General features: G+C 36.4%; 1 protein-coding gene across 3 annotated transcripts in view; it reads left to right on the plus strand.

The window, feature by feature from the left end:
- Window positions 1-3,093: 3,093 nt before the first annotated feature.
- etv4 (ETS variant transcription factor 4) overlaps window positions 3,094-20,614 on the plus strand; it is a 28,611-nt gene continuing 11,090 nt past the window's right edge. For 2 of the 3 annotated variants that reach the window (XM_051915134.1, XM_051915135.1), the window contains exons 1-4: window positions 3,094-3,325; window positions 3,925-4,015; window positions 4,255-4,302; window positions 10,689-10,742. In XM_051915134.1, the coding sequence (XP_051771094.1) occupies window positions 3,269-3,325; window positions 3,925-4,015; window positions 4,255-4,302; window positions 10,689-10,742 (250 nt within the window). In that variant the 5' untranslated portion in view covers window positions 3,094-3,268. Of the gene's footprint in view, window positions 3,326-3,366; window positions 3,538-3,924; window positions 4,016-4,254; window positions 4,303-10,688; window positions 10,743-20,614 lie in introns of those variants that run through there. The other variant, XM_051915136.1, reaches the window with a different exon arrangement.

Raw genomic sequence — 20,614 nt, forward strand, 5'->3', positions numbered from 1 at the left:
GTTTGTCCCCCACCCTTGCCCGCATGCCCTGTTCCCGAGTTTCACACGGCACTGTTTGCTCTGGGAATCTCCTTCCAGTTGACATGGCCCAGCCCAGTGAGCTGCCCTTCCTCACACCCTCAGTGCACTGTAAACATCCCAGGGTCAGCACCTTACCAAGCGCCTGCCTATGCACACACTTAACTTCCTGTTTACTCTAAATGCTACAAGCCCCATTGGACACGGCATATTATTGTCTATGGTGTGAAAAGTGGGATTTTGTTTCATACACTATCTATCTATATATATATATATATTTATATAGAGAGAGTTTTACATATTTTATATAATATATAAGACAGTTGTCAAGAGAAAAGATAAATATTTGGCAGGAAAAACGTGAGCATACGTTTCATGGCTTGAACACATGGCATAGCCCTGGCAAGGAGATAATGGAAATCCCAACAGGGGGTCAAAGTACAGAGTGTAAGCCAAGACTTCACATCATTTAATGTTATTTTGACATTTTAATGCTTAATATTATTCTTAATATTTATTTACATATTTAGTTTCATATTTATTTAAGCGTAAATACAATAATAATAATAAAACAAAATAAATTAAATAATTTAAAAACCATGGAACCTTTGACAAATCTTGCTTTTGTGGAATATTGGAGTATTTATTATAAATGATTTATCCGTGCACATCGTCATAATTATTATTATTATTTTAATTAATGTGTAATCTTTAATCAAAATAACTTCATCTCCCTCCTTGTACTGACATTTGTTCTTTTCCCTGATGACGTGTTTTTTCGGCTGGAAGTCAGGACAACCTGTCACTCACATGAGATCACAGCAATAGCAATCCACAACGATCCAATCAATTTCCGATGGACAAAATCAAGTTGCGAACTACATTTTTCTTGTTCGTGAAGCCATTTCACTCTGATAGGCCTACATCACAATTAGGAAGAAAAGACTATCGCAACCTGTTTTTATGTCATATTCAATGGGTTTTATATTTTGTGTACAACATGAATTGCTTTTCAATAAACACACTAACCTGAAAGAGCATAATAAAAATCCCAGCAAGTCTATTTCTTTTTTGTGTGCATGCTATATGTATTTAGTTGGGAGAATGTCCTCACTAAGCACTGTTTTGACTACTAGACTTAAGTTACAAGTTACCTTCGGGAAATCTCTTTTTAATCAAAGGCATACATATATGAGTAAACATTGCCCTGACACGAAGTTGAGAAAGAATAGAGGGCTTGTTCTTCGATGGGGTGGAGTGTTTGTATGTGTGCTAAGGAACAACCGTCCTTGGCTCCTTATATTTCTCATTCATCTCTCACATCACATGGATGACTGGCACTAACTGAAAACACACACAGTCTAGGACTAGGTTCTGTGACCAGCAGTTCAGGTTCAGAGAGCTGCCTTACACACAAACAGAAAAAGACAAAGCAGCTGTAAGTGATATATCGGTTATAACCCACACGGTAGCCAATGACTTTATGTGATAAACCCCCTCTTTGTGTTAGATATACTATTTTAATATGTATTAGATAGGCAATTTTATTTATATTTGCAATCCCTTTAAAAACATAGGCCTACACATAAAATAGGCTACCTAACACACACACTGCTATTAGGCGTAATGTTTTTTATACTGTACAAACTGTATATTCTATCCCTTACACTAAGCCTACCCCTAAACTTACAGAAAACTTTTACCATTTTTTGAACTTCAAATAAATAAATACTACGTTTTTTAGGTGACACAATTTTAGGCTACTAACACTGTAGTAATTCTCCAGAATCCCCACACACACTGATGTTTCAAAATGTCCGCGCACAGCGCATGAAATGGCCAAACATTAATAGAGTAGGCTGTAAGTAACTTCTAAAACGCTGTTTACAAGAAGTTTAATTTACTAGAGAACGTCATTGTTTTGCACAGGTAATTCTGATTTATAATGGAAAGTGTGTGTCGCTGTTTGCGGATTTTGCTGCCAGACAGTACACTCACTTATACACTTTTGAGATTGCAACCATCCACTGTTGTTCCGAGCCCAGCAGCTACCACGTGATGTTTTCGCAAGCTGTATCTGTTGTTAATACAGGCAAACGCTGAAAACAACCATAAAACATTCCTGCTGGGGCAAGTTTTTATGAATGGCATTTTTCCTTCCTCGACTTTCCCCTTTTTTGTGAATGAAAAACAACTGGAAACGTACTAGGGAAAACCCTAGGGATTCTCAAGCGTCGATTGGCTAAAAGAACGCAAGCTCCGCCCTCGGTTGTTAAACGTTGAAACTGATTGGTTGAAATGTGCAGAGAGGTTTCATTCATAAGGAAGGACAAAGAGAAGAAATTTGAGCTCTTGAAAGAGAAAATCCACCAATCAAAACCCTAAAGACTGAGCGAACATCCGACAGCAAGAAAAGCAAGTTAAAGTCAGCAGTATGATTTAAGAAAGGTGTTTATATTTTCTTTAATCAACGGATTGTGGCCACACATACACTGTATATCCCACTAAAATTAAAAAGTTGAGTTTTATTGCTTCCTGAAATTTTAAAACTTAAACTACATTGATCATATGCAGAGAAAATATAGTTAGAAATAACAGAAATTAGCATACAATGACAAGCCAAATTAATTAAAACAAATATACGTTTTACAGTGTATAGCCTATACTACTAACATCACTTAAATCTATATAGATAGCTATGCAGAGAAAATATAGTTAGAAATAACAGAAATTACAATGACAAGCCAAATTAATTAAAACAAATATACGTTTTACAGTGTATAGCCTATACTACTAACATCACTTAAATCTATATAGATAGCTAGGCCTAATATAAAACAATAAAATCTTTATTTTTGTCGTTTCGAACCTTTTAGGCCAATGATAAAGTATAACTCTTGCACTACACCAGCATAAACGTGGCATATAGGCTACTATACATCAGTTAGGTGTCAGAATATCCGTATAAAATGTTTTCACCCCACAAAATCCATTGCAAACCTTTAGACAATAGAGTCTTGCCTCAAATGAAGCAAAGAACAGGTCTCGAGCTGTCCAAACTGTGATTTAGCAGAGACCAGTGTGTGTTTATACGCACGCTGGTGGTTTTTTGTGAATGGAGCTCATTACGTATGCAGCCTTCTCGCGCTCCATTCACAAACTGCTGCTGCTGCCTCTGTCCGTCTTCCTTCCCCTCTCAGTCTGCGTGGATCTCATTAAAACAGCCTAAATGACCACAAACGGTTAAGGCATGGATTATAAGATGGATGGATATCTGGACCAGCAAGTGCCTTATACTTTAGCTAATGTGAGTATAGCTTTATTCACTTCAAAGCGTCGTTGCGCTTCACGCGGGGATGTTGTGCTGTTTCTCTGTCGTCGTTGCATGTGATTTGTTTTAAGCAAGCGCTGTTGCGTTAAAAACTGCTTTCAGTTTGGGCTGATACAAAGTAAAACTGTAGCAAATAGCCTACTCAATATTCTATTTCTCCATATGTTGTACGTTGTGCTCAAAATAAGGTAAAGTTTAATCCTTTCGGCAAAAGCTTCACTCAAATTTGAATTCTTACTTGAAAGGAAATCAAAACTTCCGTTTTTAGGATGCTTGAATTGTCAGTATTTGCTAATGTAAGGGGCAATGTACTGAATTAAGTTTTGATGCTGAATGGGTATCGTCCTAAACTATCCTATGACCAAAAAGTATTTAGTCTTGACAGTATTCTGTATTTTTGTGCCTTGTCATAGCCTATAGTGCATTGTAACAATCAACACTTTTTTCATTTCTTTTAAAAAAATTCTAGTTCTCTAAAGTGTTTATTAATATCCACCCTTTTCATTAGCAAGTCAACCTCTTCTTCACTGTGTGTATGTATTTTTCACTTACATAATGTTGTTTCTGTTTTGTAGAGGTCGCAAGGAAATGGGCCCCTAAATAGACTGTTGATGGCGACGAAAAGGAAATACATGGACACCGAATTACCCCCTCAGGAATCTGAAGGTAAAGTAGCAAGCAAGTTTAATAAATTTGATATTGTTTTATCTACACTGTTTCAATAGTCAGGACGGTATCTGTTAAAAAGTCAGAATTTACAAGTGAAAAGTAAAAAAAGGGACTATGTTAGACATATTTTTCTTATAATTAGATAAACAAATACATACAAAAATTAAATAAATACGTGTAGCTCATATGAAAGAATAGATCAGAATTATAATGATTTCTGTTTTTTTCTTTTTTAGATCTTTTTCAGGATTTAAGCCAACTTCAGGAGACATGGCTCACCGAAGGTATGCGTCCATTCTAAGCATGTATTGTGTGTCTATATTGCAATAAATATGTCCCTCTAGTGGCAATGAGCTAGGAAATGTCACATGAGGACATGCTAAGTGCACACTGCTCAGTGAGATTTATAAAAAACAAAAGAAACACAATAGAAAGACTATTCAAACTGGAGTGGCTTATTTGCCCAAATAAGGCAGGACAGCAGTTACAAATAATTCATGTTTTCAATTTAGAAGTTTAGAAAAAAAGAATCTTTTTAATAGGCCTGATACGGTATTTAAGGTTCGTTTTGCTGTACATCAGGACAATAGCCATGTCAACATATAGTTGCAAATGTGTTGCTTTTGTTAAGTGTACAAAAATGCCTTGGTTGCACAATTCTGCTGGTTACATTTTATCGAAAAATCCTGACAAAGGCTCTTAAAGCCAGTACACCCAGGCAAAGCAAACAAACAGCATCAAAGCTAGACAGTCAGGAGGCAAATAGTTGAAATGAACCCTGCCAGAAACAATTTACTGTGTACATGTCAGAGTGTGGAGAACACAAAGGCTGCTCTCAATGAGACCGGGTGGCTGGAACCCTGCTGTTTTGAATGAATTATACATCTGTCCCATAGCAAACCCTTATATGTATTTTAGAATAATAATTAAGAGGTGAAATGAATGCAATTTTAAAAAATGAAATGATAAACAAGGATTTTGTGCACATTTAGCTTATATTAGTGAGAATGTTAATGCATAATTTTATCTTATGCTCTGTCAGAAGTTAAAACAGACTGGATGTAATTGCATACAGTTAAGATGAGATGGCATATGGCAAATATGAGATACAAGATCATAAGGGGGAGATAACACAGTAATTATACAATTATATAACAATTCCAGACTAAATGTACATATCCTACATGTACAAAAGTATATATATGTATATACTTTTTGAGGTATTCCAGACCAAATGTACATGTCCTAATATTTTGTTATATCATGTTCGAAATAAATGTTAGGACGTGTGCATTTAGTCTGGAATACCTCAAAAAGTACATGCTGTCTCAATATACTGCGTCATCCTGAGAGCAGAACTATCTGCTATTATTATGCAGCGTCAAACTGTGAACTTCACACATCATTCAGGAGACAGAGTAGGCAATGACCATAAACTATAAACAATAGAGAATCATCACATCAAGTACACTGAGATTTAACAGGTGAAGTACAATTGCATGTTGTAAGTCACTTTCAATCGCTTTCAGGTTGCTTTCAGCTTCTGCTGAATGAATAAATGTAAATGAGTAGAAAAGGAGTAACACTTTAGCTGCAATGAAGTTCGAACAAAATTAATTTAGTGTTTTGAGAGTGCAGAGCAAAGAACAACTTTATTGTTCATACACATTTGTTTTTTTTTTTAAAAGCAGCCACATTTTTACTGGCCATGAACTTTTTTTTCTTTGTTCTGGTCGGGGGAAAAGCTTATAATCAGGTAATTATGATGAGTAATTCATCATATTGATAAAACAAACACTGCTGCAGGGATTTTGCACTTTAAAGGGTAAGATAAAACATTGAAGGAAGCCAAAAGTTGTTAATAGAAAAGCTTGTCCAGTCATGTGAGTATTCTTTACATTTTAAGACAGACCGCCTGGCTCCTCCCAGGATCTGCCGAACCAAAAAAAAAAAAAAAAGTTATTCAGGTTCCCTCAAAGAAAAAGGAAACATGTCTCCATGCATGCACAGACAAACTTTGGTCTTGTGCTGACTTGCATTTCAAAGCCCTTGACAAGATGTTCCTGGAAGCTCACTGACTTGAAACACACACACACACACACACACACACACACACACACACACACACACACACACACACACACACACACACAGACACACACACACAGACACAGAGAGAGAGAGAGACACTCCCACAGATATACACAGACACATGGTCTGATGTGACCACGTATGCGTTCGCATACACACACACACACACACACACACAGAGAGGGAGAGAGAGAGAGAGAGAGAGAGAGAGAGAGAGAGAGACTTATTACTGAGAGAAATCGGGTTGGTTTCAATTAAAGAGCTTGAGGGACTCACATTAAACTGTTATTTTTTTATCTGTCTAAAAATTGTGTGTGTTCCTTTTCAGAAAAGTTGAAACATGTCTAAATGATTTATTGCTTGATCTGGTGGGCCAAATATTGGCTTCAGCTTTGTCTCATAAAAACAGCCTTACTAATCTTCCTCGGGGCAGAAAAGAAGAAAACTTAAATGGCTCTAATATAATTACAGTATAGCAACAGGATAAGAGCAGCATCTATGAAATTAATGTAATTTCTTTGAGCATGCTCAAAGGGGCATCAGCACTGTTTCCGTCACACAGGAAGTGCCAGATTAATGTTAAAGAGATGGATTTAAATCTCCCATCCTTCTGGTTTCTGTGTTTATAGTTGGCTGGCTGAAAGGGGAGAGGGAATACGAAAAAAAAAGAAGTATGTTGAAGTTTCAAGCGTCTCTGTCATACACTAGTCCACATGACTAAGAGCTATTGCATGTCAGGAACAAAAAAAGAAGTGGACAAAAGAGGAAGAACTGTTTCTTTCGCTCGTGCTTTTATTAAGTCGTGAAACACACTGAAAATTTTTATAATAATTAAATTTTTTGGTAGTACATTTATCTGTTATTTTTATTTATTATTATTATTATTATTAAATGCCAGTTTAAGGGCAAATATTTTGTGGTGCATATAGGGAAGTTGGTTTAAAATAAAGCTGAGAATAAAGGCCCGTTCACACCAAGGGCGATAAAGATTAAGTTCTTAAGATAAAATCATTCTAAATATAAAAGAACAGCAGAGTCTACATCACAATTATAAAAAAAAAGGAATAGCATATGACAGGAAATTCGAGGCCATTATCACATGCATCAATATGTATAAATTTTAGCTGTTTTATTCAAGGACAACTCAATGTGGCTACTTTTATTTATTATTTTGTTTATTAGCATAATAACAGTGACTTGTCAAGTTTTTTTGTCCAAGTGTATTGAGTAGCAGTCCTTGGAATTATATTCCATTATTGAACCAGTCTGCAAAATCACAAATCTACAAAAAGTAGAGTCAGCAAAACCACATATTATTATTAATACCCTTTATGGGACATTATTGATTGTTACTGTACATTATTATGTAATCGGTATGCAAGACATATCCACTGCTTTTGTTTGTGTCTGTAGATTTCACCCAGCACAACCTTTAAAGAAACACACAGCCATTTAAAGCTCAACAGAATCTATTCACATTTATTTAGTTGGTAACACTTTACAATAAGGTTCATTAGTTAACATTAGTTAACTACATTAGTTAACATGAACTAATAATGAACTGCATTCTACAGCATTTATTAATCTTTGTTAATGTCAACGTTTACTAATACATTATTAAAATCTTGTTAACATTAGTTAATGCACTTTGAACTAACATGACCAAACAATGAACAACAGTATTTTCATTAACTAACGTTAACGAAGATTAGTAAATACAGTAACAAATGTATAGCTCATGGTTAGTTCATGTTAGGTAATACATTAACTAATGTTTAATTAATCAACCTTATTGTAAAGTGTTACCATTTAGTCTATAATAAACACCTAAGACATTACTATACTCAATGCCAGATACATTAATCTTCTGATCGTATGTATGCCAGTACTTCGACGTGAAGAAAAAGTTCAAAGCAATCTTTTCCTTGTCTGAGGCTCATTAAACTTTAGGAACTGCACTCTTCTTCTACTTTCCCTTACACTTATCTTCTCTATTCTTTCTCTCGCTCCCTTTCTCTCCGCAAACACTTATTGCATGACCTTAAAAGCCAGCGTTCAAAGACTTCAAAGCAGGTGATGAATTCCAGAACACTTCACCAAGCAGAGCTCACCAACATTGTCTGAGAATGTCCTTCAGTTTTTTTTTTTTTTTTTTTTTTTTTTAATGTGCGCAGGAAGAGACATTTAGTATTAACGCTACACTGCTACATTTACTCTCTTCTGAATCGTTTCTTATTCTGTTGGAACATGCTTACGATGGATAAGCGAGGTAATTGGCTACATCAGCTTGAAAGTCTGTAAATCCATCAGCAGGGTCGGGCTAGAGTGTTGGTGATGAGTAGGGGGAGGACATCAATTCTTTGTGGTCTGACATTAATCACTTTTTTTATGTTTAAATAAGGCCTATATGATACAGATGTGTAGGAGTGTCGGAAATGGAAGAGCCAAGTTTTGAACTTAGTGAATTTTCAATGCAACATGTTTATATTTGATAATTAGTTTGTAGGATTAGCATAATGATGTGGCAGGAATCATTCTTTTACATCTAAATTTAGTCACTCCAATCAAGTTGGTCCTTCAACACACCCTTGCTTTAAACTCAAGATTTTTGTTGTCATTATCTACAAATCACTGCCTGTTAATTTCAGTTTATGTTAAAGGGTTAGTTCACCCAAAAATGAAAATTCTGTCATTAATTATTCACCCTCATATCGTTCCACACCCGTAAGACCTTTGTTCATCTTAGGAACACAAATTAAGATATTTTTGATAAAATCCGATGGCTTAGTGAGGCCTCCATTGACAGCAAGATAATTAAATATTTAAAACAGTTCATGAGTTCATGTAACTACAGTGGTTCAACCTTAATGTTATGAAGTGACAAGAATACTTTTTGTGTGCCAAAAAAACAAAATAACGACTTTATTCAACAATTTGTAATGATGGACGATTTCAAAACCCTGCTACATGAAGCTTCGAAGCTTTATGAATCTTTTGTTTTGAATCAGTGGTTCGGAGCGTGTATCAAACTGCCAACGTCATATGAACCATTGAAATTTCGAAACATTTCGAAACACTTATGACGTAACAAAGCCTCGTTTACTGAAATCACGTGACTTTGGCAGTTTGATACATGCTTCAAACCACTGATTCGAAACAAAAGATTCGTAAAGCTTCAAAGATGGAGAATTAAATGGAGAATTAAAAGAGAACTGAATCAGTTAATTAACAATCTAACATGTATATAAAACTACTTTTTTTTGCTTTTGTCATGTCAATTAAGAACTAAGGGTACATTTACATGACAATAATGTACTAAGAATATACGTTTCTCCATTTTACACGTACAAACAGTGTCAAAACGATCCGCAGAAACAATTAAAAACGCTGTATTAATTATGCCAGGCCAGTAGGTGGCGACTGTCACTTTGTAAAGAAACACTACGCGCCTATAGACTGAACATGTAATATGCATGCACATGACATCATCGTTTTTGTTGTTTACATGGAGACGATAATGGTATCATTTTCAAAACTTGCACTTTGAAACCAGTTTTCAAAAGTTTGTCTTTTCAGGTCCCCAAAACGCCATTGTCGTATAAATGAACGCCCAAACGCATAAAAAGTTTTACATTTTTAGTTGAAAACTGAGTCGTGCAAGCAGCTTCTAAGTCATTCAGGAAAAGCACTGGTGCTCCTTTAAAAAATAATAAAAATGAAAAAAAAAATAGAAATAAAATAAAATAAAAAAATGTCATATTAATATAGATAAAGCTAAAGTACAGTCAGAAATACAAGCAAAAAAAGAAGCAAAAATACAAAAAAAAAAAAAAAAAAAAGAAGCAGGGCAGATTTTGATACAAGAGTAATAATAGCCCATCTACTGTTCATCTGATGGAATTCAGCAGTAATCAAGATATCTGCACACACACACTCAATAGTGATATTGATCTGCTGCCTGTGGAAAAGTGCTGGCACATGGAAAAGTGGAGGTGAAGGTCACGGGCTGTCCAGAGGCAGTAACTCAGGTTTCACATGCAGGGATGATGAAGGGATACACAGGCTAGGCTAATGGACAGCCCATCCCTTCATTAAATCACATTGTCCATTTAGGCTATGTGAGCTCAAGAAAAATGATTTGGTTTGAAGACATATTTTGAGTCTGATCTCTGAGTCAACAGTTCAAAAATTACGAAACGCAGGAAAACATAAATAACTTTTGGACACTTATGGTCTGTTTGGGGTCAGAGAGAGAGAGACCACAAATAGGTCAAACAACATATTTAACATTGAAGCATGAGGTTGATACTAAATTATGGTATAATTATACAAATTTATAGTTATATATAAATTCAATTAATTTGTTTTACTTAATTTTTATTTTTTCACAAATTCACCCCAAACAGAAACAGCACTTCTAGAATCGATACTTGTTAAATTTAGGAAAAGTGCATCTATACTTTGTGGTAAAACTTCAGTAATATACTGGGTTTCAGAGGAAGTTCATAAAAGAATATAAATAAAAAAAAATAATTTGAAAATAATAATGCTTATTTTAATGTTTTGGTGGTCTCCGCAGCTCAAGTTCCTGACAACGATGAGCAGTTTGTTCCTGACTTCCACTCAGAAAACTGTAAGTACAGCATCCCTTTTGATTTACGTCTTAAGCATGAACATTAATGAACTTGAAACCTAAGAGGGTGAGAAAGATGACAAAAACAAAAAGATAAAGAAAAGGAAGTAGGATTGTCCTCCAATTATTTGTCCAAAATGTGAGTGATTGACAAACTGCTGGAGGCTGAGGCGTGGAGGTTTTCAGACGAACAGTCCTGTTCTCAGGCTCAGTGTAACACTCCATACATAACCTACTAAACTTACACTGACGCATTTGGATGTTCATACTAAAGTGCACCTTCCATTTGCATGTGCCTGAAAGACTCAATTGAGCAGCCAAGGAAGCTGGTAAAAGATCATTCATGAGTCAAGCACAAAGATTTCCTTTTTGTGTCCGTCAGAGGTGTAAATGGGAAAGCAAATTCCTGTACTGCGCAACGCAAAGGCTGCCTTTTCAACTGCTTTCCTCATTTTGTTGTGTCTCCTGTCAATGGCGTGTCGGGCTTTGTGGTGCGCGCTCTGTAAACACTTCCCCTTGAACCTTTTGTTAGAGCCATTCACAGCGTATTGGGTTGGGTCTTTACCACGTTGGCAACTCTGTTATGGTGACAATTTTTTTCAAAGGTTGCAAAGTTCATGATATGAGTCATACATCTTGTTTTTTTCAGTAACATGAACCGGTCCGTGGCTTCCTAAATGACGCAGGGTAGTCGCAATCCCAAAACTCATGTGTGCAAACAGTGCTATAGTACCCCATTCCAGATCTGACCTCTAGTGACAGATGCTCCCCATAACATATTGTTCTTGTCTGTTGTGCAACAATGAGGGGGAGGAAGTGGAGATGAACTCTGGGGCAGGAAAGGGTCATGTCTACTTAACCCCATCAGGACATAACCAATCACCAGTGCTCTTTGCCATTGACAGCCTTTCCTAATACTCACAGAGGAGATGGGAGTTCAGGCTGACAGGCCTGTCACATTAGTTAAGTGGAGCAAAGCTTTGACTGACAGCAACACCCGCCCTTTCATTTGGACGTAATGGAGTAATAACTCATGAATTGGTCGCCATTTGAGGTCGCTCATTGAAAAAAGGCTTGAGTTGACAAGGCAGCTATAAACATAAACATATTCTCCCACGTTCGTGGTCTCTATAGTGTGGGTCAGTTTATGCCACCAGCTAAGATCCAAACACAGCCTCCTCCCTGTCGCTTGGCTAGGTTCAAACTCACTAAGATTACCATGACATTCAGGTGAGTCAGATGTTTTGCTAAACAGTGCCAGCATGTTACGTTTCATAACTGTCTCTTGGCCTTTTGTCTGTAAACACATAAGGGAAAACAAGATACATGAAGCCAAGTGTTCGGTTGTTTTGCCAGTCAAGTTGTTTCCCGTCTGGGCACGACCGTGAGTCTAAGACTCTGGGACAGAACGGAATGCCAGATTAAAGAAGTGGGGGAGGTGCTGGACATGCTGTTGTGCAACACCTGCACATCTGGAAAATCTATCCCCATCCCTCTCGTTTTTCCACATTGAGAGTCTCCATTTGGCGTAACTGTGACCTCTGTTTGTCATTATTAGCGATGGAACTTGGTTGAACGGTTCTACTTGGTACATAAACTGTCATTCAAAACTTGGGCTGTAAATGTGAACATGACTAGGTTGACTAGTTAGGGAATCATTAGCACATTAAATGCTTTGAAAAGACTCCTCTAGGCTTAGACAGTGCTGTAAAGTGGCCAAAGGTAATGAAACAGAACAAGAGATCACAAAGCAAACACCAAACTTCCCATAAATTGTAATAAAATAAAAGTGTACATTTTGTCTTTTAATATTTGTCAAACAGTAATTGTGAAAATGTTTATATTTTTTACATCTAAAAAATGCAAGTTTACCAGTTTTTGAGGTGGAAAAATCAAGTTAATTGAGAAAAAAAAAAAACATACATGCATACAGTGCTCAGCGTAAATGAGAACACCCCCTTTGAAAAGTAACATTTTAAACAATATCTCAATGAACACAAAAACAATTTCCAAAATGCTGACAAGACTGTTTTATATAACATCTGTTTAACTTCTAACATGAAAGTAAGGTTAATAATATAACTAAGAATACAAAATTTTCAGTTTTAGGTCTCAAATTAGGGTGATGCAAAAATGAGTACACCCATTTTTAATGACAGCCTTCTAGGCATGGAATGAACAAGTTGGCGACATTTTGCAACATCTATCTTTTTCCATTCTTCAAGAATGACCTCTTTTAGAGACTGGATGCTGGATGGAGAGTGATTCTCAACTTGTCTCTTCAGAATTCCCCGTAGGTGTTCGATTGGGTTCAGATCAGGAGCCAATGAATCACTTTCACCCTGTTCTTCTTCAGAAATCCAACAGTGGCCTTAGATGTGTGTTTAGGATCATTGTCATGTTGGAAAAGTGCAAGAGTGATGGTAGCATCTTCTCTTTCAGTATATAGCAGTACATCTGTGAATTCATGATGCCATCAATGAAATGCAGCTCCCTGACACCAGCAGCACTCATGCAGCCATACAGTTTTGAAGCCATCAGTTCCAAAAACATGTATCTTGGTCTCATCAATCCAGAGTATAGAGTCCCAGTAGTCCTCATCTTTGTCAGCATGGGCCCTGGCAAACTCTAGGTGGGCTTTTTTGTGCCTGGGCTTTAGGAGAGGCTTCTTTCGTGGACGGCACCCATGCATGCCATTTCTCTGCAGTGTACACCGTATTGTGTCATGAGAAATAGTCACCCCAGTTTGGCTTTCTACTTCTTTAGATAACTGCAGTGAACTTGCATGCCAATTTTCTTCAACCCTTCTCATCAGAAGACGCTCCTGTCGAGGTGTTAACTTCCGTGGATGACCTGGACGTCTCTGTGAGATGGTTGCAGTTACATCTTTTTTTTTAATTTTTGTACCACTTTTGCTACAGTATTCTGACTGATAAGTAAAGCTTTGCTGATCTTCTTGTAGCTTTCACCTTTCTGGTGTAAAGAAATTATTTTCTTTCTCAGGTCTTGTGACATTTCTCTTCCATGTGGTGCCATTGCTGACAGCATGAAATGGGAAGGTGTTTTAACACCCTTTTATAGTCAACTGTCTGCTGGACACCCGTGTAATGAATAATTAGACTCACCTGTGGTTGAATTCTTGTTAAATTAGACATTTGTAGCCTAAAATTTAGCTTCGCTCCAGAGACTTTCAGTGGGGTGTACTCATTTTTGCATCACCCTAATTTGAGTAAAACTGAAAATTTTGTTCTCTAAGTTATATTTTTCAGTTCTCTAATTTTCAGTTCTCTGATTTGAGTAAAACTGAAAATTTTGTTCTCTAAGTTATATTATTAACCTTACTTTCATGTTAGAAGTTAAACATATGTTATATAAAACTTAGTCTTGTCAACATTTTGGAAATTGTTTTTGTGTTCATTGAGATATTGTTTAAAATGTTACTTTTCAAAGGGGTGTACTCATTTACGATGAGCACTGTATATAATATTTATTTCATTTTACTTATTGACTTTGTAAATATGTTTTCTATTGAAATATATATTTTTTCATCACAAAAATGGGTAAAAAAAAAGATTATATTATACTATTTTTTTTCAAAATCTCTTTATACTATTGATTAGTACAAAGAGTTTTCATCCTGTTTGTAAAGGCGCTCAACAAACAGGATTCTTTCTCCCATTCATGAAAATGCCCAAGAACAGAACTGACTCCACCCTCATGGTTCCTTTTTCTGAATGGAGGTTTTAACCCCACCCCCATCCTGTTTCCCCTCCAACTGTACTGAAATGTGATAATTTAGGCTGCCTTTTCTCTCCCGTTCTCTCTGTCTCAACACTGAGTGTTCCAAGATGTGAGTTAATCCTGCAAATGCTGTGTTGTGAGAGCCATTGTTTGGTTTTGTGCCTTGTAGTAATTATATAGGAAGTTGTGGCTATAAATCCAGTTCAAGAAAAGAGAACTCTGCAGTAAAAAGAGCAAGAGAGATGAAAACGCAAGAGATGTGCAAAGGGATTTCTAAATTTACAGTCCCAAACTTGTTTGTATTGCGTTGCCCTTCCGTTAGCTCTCTCGACGTGTCTGATATATCACTGGATCGTGCTGTCGTGCTCCCCTCCCACCCCTTCTCAAACAAAATATGCAGCTCTACAGCTCTCAGCTTTCCAAAATACAGCTGCTATGCAACAAAGTCTGCAAAAACATCCTCAAGAGTGCCAAAAATGTACAGAGACCAGTCATTCTACCCCATAGAGGGGGCCAGGCTTTCCTCTTTCACTAACTTTTTGCAGAGAAATGAGCCACACGCGTACACACACACCGACACACGCGCACATTTAAGCCCCACATTTTTTATGAATGGGCTGGTTGTGAGGGACTGGCTGAGGCAGCACATTAAGAGAAAACGGAATCTCCATTCATGATTTGGACTGACTGAGAGCTGCGCTCAACACAGCCGTTACAGAGATGTTTTTCCTCTACCTCTTCTTCTTTCTTCACCCTCTCTCTTTCTCTCTTTTTTTGCTCTGTTTCAGTCTTTCTTTGTGTTTTTTTGTTTTTTCTTTGTTGCTTTTTCTTTCACTTTTCTACTCTCTTTTTTGTTTTTTCTTTCCTTTTTTGCTCTCTCTTTAACAATTTTTTTTTTTATTTGCTTACTCCGTTTTTTCGAACACTTCACAATATGTGTATGTTACAGTTATTTAATGCATTAGGTATAATGAACTATAGTTAGACATTTATTTATTAATCTCAGTTCATGTTCATTTATAAATGCACTGCTGTTCCAATGTTTGTGGTCAGTGAGATTTTTTTTAAATAAATGTATATTTTATTCAGCAAAGACGCATTAAATTGATTAAAAGTGACAGTAAATACATTTATAATGTTACAAAAGACTTAAATAAATGCTGTTCTTTTGAACTTTTTATTTATCTAAGAATCCCGAGAACTAAAATATCACAGTTTCCACAAAATTACTGAGCAGCACAACTGTTTTCAAAATTGATAATAAGAAGCACCAAATTAGCATATGTGACCCTGGACCACAAAACCCGTCATAAGTCGCAGGGGTATATTTGTAGCAATAGCCAACAATACATAGGTCAAAATTATCGATTTTTCTTTTATGCCAAAAATCATTAGGATATTAAATAAAGATCATGTTCCATGAAGATATTTTGTAAATTTCCTACCGTATATATATAAAAAATGTATTTTTGTGAGTGAATATGCATTGCTAAGGACTTCATTTGGACAACTTTAAAGGTGATTTTCTCAATATTTTGAATTTTTTGCACCCTCAGATTCCAGATTTTCAAATAGCTGTGTCTCGGACAAATATTGTCCTATCCTAACAAACCATACATCAATGGAAAGCTTATTTAAGCTTATTATAAGTCTTTCAGATGATGTATAAATCTCAATTTCAAAAATTGACCCTTCTGACTGGTTTTGTAGTCCAGTGTCACATATTAGAATGAGTTCTGAAGGATCTTGTGACACTAAGAATGGAGTAATGGCTGCTGAAAATTCAGCTTTGCAATCACAGCAATAAATTACATTTTAAAATATATTAAAATAGAAAACAGTATTTAAAATTGCAATAATATTTCACAATATTATTGTTTTTACTGTTAAATGCAGCTTTGGTATGCATAAGAGACTGATTAAAAAGATTAATAAATTCTATAAAAATATTGTGTTCAAAAGTGTCAATGTTCTTTAAATGATGTTTTAGGACGTTTTTATAGGTGGATACTGTAAGTGCCAGTAAACAGAAGCTCAGACACTATGTAAAACATGAATTTAGAAGCTTGTGCCCCGGTCTGCTGTTGGAACAAGTTAGAACATCTACTTCACAGGCTGAGGTATGGCCGCCAAGGCACTGAATGGACAGTAGTGTGTATTTTACTGCATCGTGAGGACAGAAGCAACGGGGCAAACACTCTAAACCTATACCCAGGAAATTGTCTTTTCTTCCTACTCTCAAAGAGAGGCTCTTTTTCTCTTTTCCTCCCTTCTCCTGCTGATAGAAAAGAAACTGAGGTGGGGGGCTAATGATAACATAGAACATAAGTAACATAACATACACACGTCCACACACATCAGAGACTTCCAAAGCACTGCAATAGATAGTGTTTGGAGACACTGAGTCTTTTCAAGCTAAATAGTGCAAGTCATTGCTGGTCTTAATCACTTCGCTTAGTTCATCAGTTCAGCATAATCTTAGGGCAGTTCTGCTGAAATGCGACATGCCACGTCTCGTATTGAAAAAGCAATGATGGATCTATTGATCCAGGGTGATCTCAGGAGTAGATCAGGCACCTTAAGAAAAAGCTTGAGTGTTTCTTTATCTCTCCCTGTATAATTATGATATCAGCCCAGATGGGACTCAGGGAGACAAGTCTCAGTAGAAATGTATTTCTCACCGGCTTGACAGAAATTCAATGAGCAGGTGTTATCTCCCTTCGGAGATAAAAACGTCTCTCTCTACACGTCTCCATTCTCTACAGTAGAGTTCATTATATAATTTCTGCAATGAGCAGAAAATCAATACATGCATTAAACATTAAGAGTGGACTGCAATATATTGTGAGGTTGAGAGTTTGATTACACTTTCCACATGAACGCATGCATAAAACACTATCATGTTGCCATGGATGACATCATTCTATTGCGCTTACAGATTATGGTCATCCACCTTTCGCATTTTCACTTTCGTCTATGTTTTTCCTAAGTTAATCTTTTGGTAATGGTAAAATATAGCTTAATGATTCATTTTTAAAGATGGGTGGTGCATTTCTTTTATTGGCAAAGGGTGTCATAGGGTTTCATCAGAAAAAAATAACCCAATCATAAAGGGAAGTGATACCGTGTGGTTAACAGAAACGTGTCTATACCATTCAGATGTCTTCAGCCAGTCTCATCCACACCCAAACACTACGTGACATTTACTACACAAAAGCACAAAAACAAATTAAGCATCCAAAAGCTGTGTTTTCAAACAAAGGACATATTGAGAGCACACAAATTTAGCTTCACACGAGACTCTACTTATCTTGTCATTCAAGTTTGTCAACAGTTTTGAACTACCGATAGCCGTCTGAAACTCAAAAGGGAAGTTGCTGACACTCTAAAGTGACAGTCAAACCCAAGTGAGCATTTTTGTGGAAAAACCCCTGGCCAATCACCATCTGAGAGAAGCCAGAACTTCCTTTTTTGTTTGCGTTTTCTCGCTTGCACTCTCTTTTATTCTGATCGTGTTGACATGGACACCACATGTCCGCCATGTGTTGCTGTACTGTGCTGAGATGACAGCATTGTTTCTTCAAAACCTCTAGCTGAAAGAACAGTCCTTTCTATCATCCTTGTCCCTCCCCGGACTTTCCACTGATCATTTTAATGATCGTAGATTTATATAAACCTCCCCAAATGAGAGAAAGAATCTTTTTAAAACATGAAAAAAGAAGCTTCTTTTCTACTTAAACCAAAAACTCCAAAAACAACTTCTTATCTTTGTATTGTTCACCAGGCCATTATACATATTCAGAAAGGACATATTAAATTCATCAAAAGTGTCAGTAAAAACAACATTTATAATGTTACAAAAGATTTTTATTTCAAATAAATGCTGTTCTTTTGAGCTTTCTGTTCATCAAAGAATTCTGGGGAAAAAGTATCACAGTTTCTAGAAAAATATTAAGTAGCACAAATGTTAATTAATAAATGTTACTTGAGCATATTAGAATGATTTCTGAAGGATCATGTGACACTGCAGACTGGAGTAATGGCTGCTAAAAATTCAGCTTTGCAATCAAAGGTATAAGTTACATTTTAAAATATATTAAAATAGAAAACAGTTCTTTTAAATTATAATATTTCACAATATTACTGTTTTACTGTATTTTCGTGCACACGAGACTTTTTTCAAAAACATTTAAAAAAAACAATATGATCGATTTGTGTATGTTTTTATTTATTTTTTTTTATTTAGGGTAGTTTACATGACAAAAGATGTAATAAAAATTAAGTTTTTCCTTTGCGTTCCGCAAAAACGATTAAAAACGCTGTATTATTCATGCCAGGCCAGTGGCTGGTGATATCACTTTGTAAAGAAACACTATGTGCCTATAGATCGAACACGTAATACGCATGGGTATGACGTCACCGTTTTCACAAATTCACATTTTTGTAGTTTACACAGAGACGATAACAGTATCATTTTCAAAAACTTACACTTTGAATCCTGTTTTCAAAAGATTGTGTTTTCAGGCCCACAAAATGCTGTTGTCGTGTAAATGAACAGCAAAAACGCATAAAAAGATTTCCGTTTTTAGTTGAAAACGGCATTGTGTAAATGGCCCCTTAGACAAGATAGTGTAGAATATTAATATTGGCCATAAAAGTACCTTATGCACTGCAGTGTCTACAATTAGGGGTTGTTGTTTGACTGGAATTCTGTATTGACATTCACAATTGGATTATTATAAGAATGATTTTTTGTTTTGCAATCCTGTCACTTTTATTTCACACTCAATGTACTTCCTATGACAGGCTGTACTTAAAAGAGCAAGCTTTGAGAGCCGTGTTAAGTGGGCTGCCCAAAATCAATACTGCCATTTCAACCTTTAAGCCATTCAGACATAATTGGCATCCTTGTTGTTCTTATTGATTTGTCACTGTTGGTCTCAAATGGCCAGTGGGACGCCAGGTGGCATCTCTTCACTGACTGTCAGGCAGATTGTTATCATAATCTAAAATCAGATTTTATCACAACATCAGCTCATATATCAAATGTGCATGAAGGATTCGTTCACATCACACCAGACTAAAGCAATATGATAATCCTTTGTTCAGTGTTTTTATCAAACAGTCTTTGCATAAAGACTTGTTCTGCTCAGGATTTGTGTTTTATCTGACGGCATGCCACAGCAGTCACATTCCTCTGGTACGATATGTTAGGTTTAAAGTCTTGAGATATTATTACTCAAACTTTAGCTTATTGTACCTTGTGTTGATACGGTTGGCCTCAGCTGTAGCTGTCATAAGATGAACATTTCCAGGATGTGAGCCTGACGTGAATATACAATACTGTCCAGATGATCAGTAGAGTTAAGGTTTAACTCAAAAACAAAGCTGTTCTGCCTTAACAGAGACTGAAATCTGATTTTCTTCATCCAAAGCAGTGCTCAAACACTCCCAAATTGAACAATGGTACTTTTATTCGAAATAAATGTACTAGTGATTACTTGTACTTTAACACGCTCTCCGAGGACGATCCCCCAGAACTCTCGGCTAAAGCCACCATACCTCCATCTGTCACAGCTGGTGGATCTTTTTTGTTTGGGGCAGGGGGGTATCGGGGTCCTGAGATTTGTTTGTGGTGGGAGTTGACTGAATGGCCCTCCATAATGATCCCCTACTTCCTAAAGCACTCAACCATGACCATCACCTTTCACCCCTTATCCTCTTCACTGAATCGAGTTATTTACATATGTAAAGTCCAGCTCTCACCTCTAGCCCAGCCTGTCTCTAAAGGCTCATCCTGAATGGAGACACTCTTGTCGTTTAGGTACAATGCTACTGGTTTTTCACACTTAGATGTAGCTTGAAGGGAGGTGTGAATGTTAAATGCACTCGTATGTAGGGAGAGCATTATTTAAGTCTACATGTCGCCAGGTTTATAGCCTTATGTGACAGATTACGATCACCAGAGGCGTCAAACTCATTTTAGGTCAAGGGCCGGATTTTTGTTTTTCTTTTTTCCGCTAAAACTTTAATGTTTGAAGAAAACGTGCAATTCATGCTTTTCTAGAGGATAAGATTTCCAGAATAAACGCTGTGTTTTAATAATATTGGGATAAAACAAAAGGAAGCAC

This window comes from Ctenopharyngodon idella, chromosome 12 (genome assembly GCF_019924925.1).
Source record: "Ctenopharyngodon idella isolate HZGC_01 chromosome 12, HZGC01, whole genome shotgun sequence".
Classification (NCBI taxonomy): domain Eukaryota; kingdom Metazoa; phylum Chordata; class Actinopteri; order Cypriniformes; family Xenocyprididae; genus Ctenopharyngodon; species Ctenopharyngodon idella.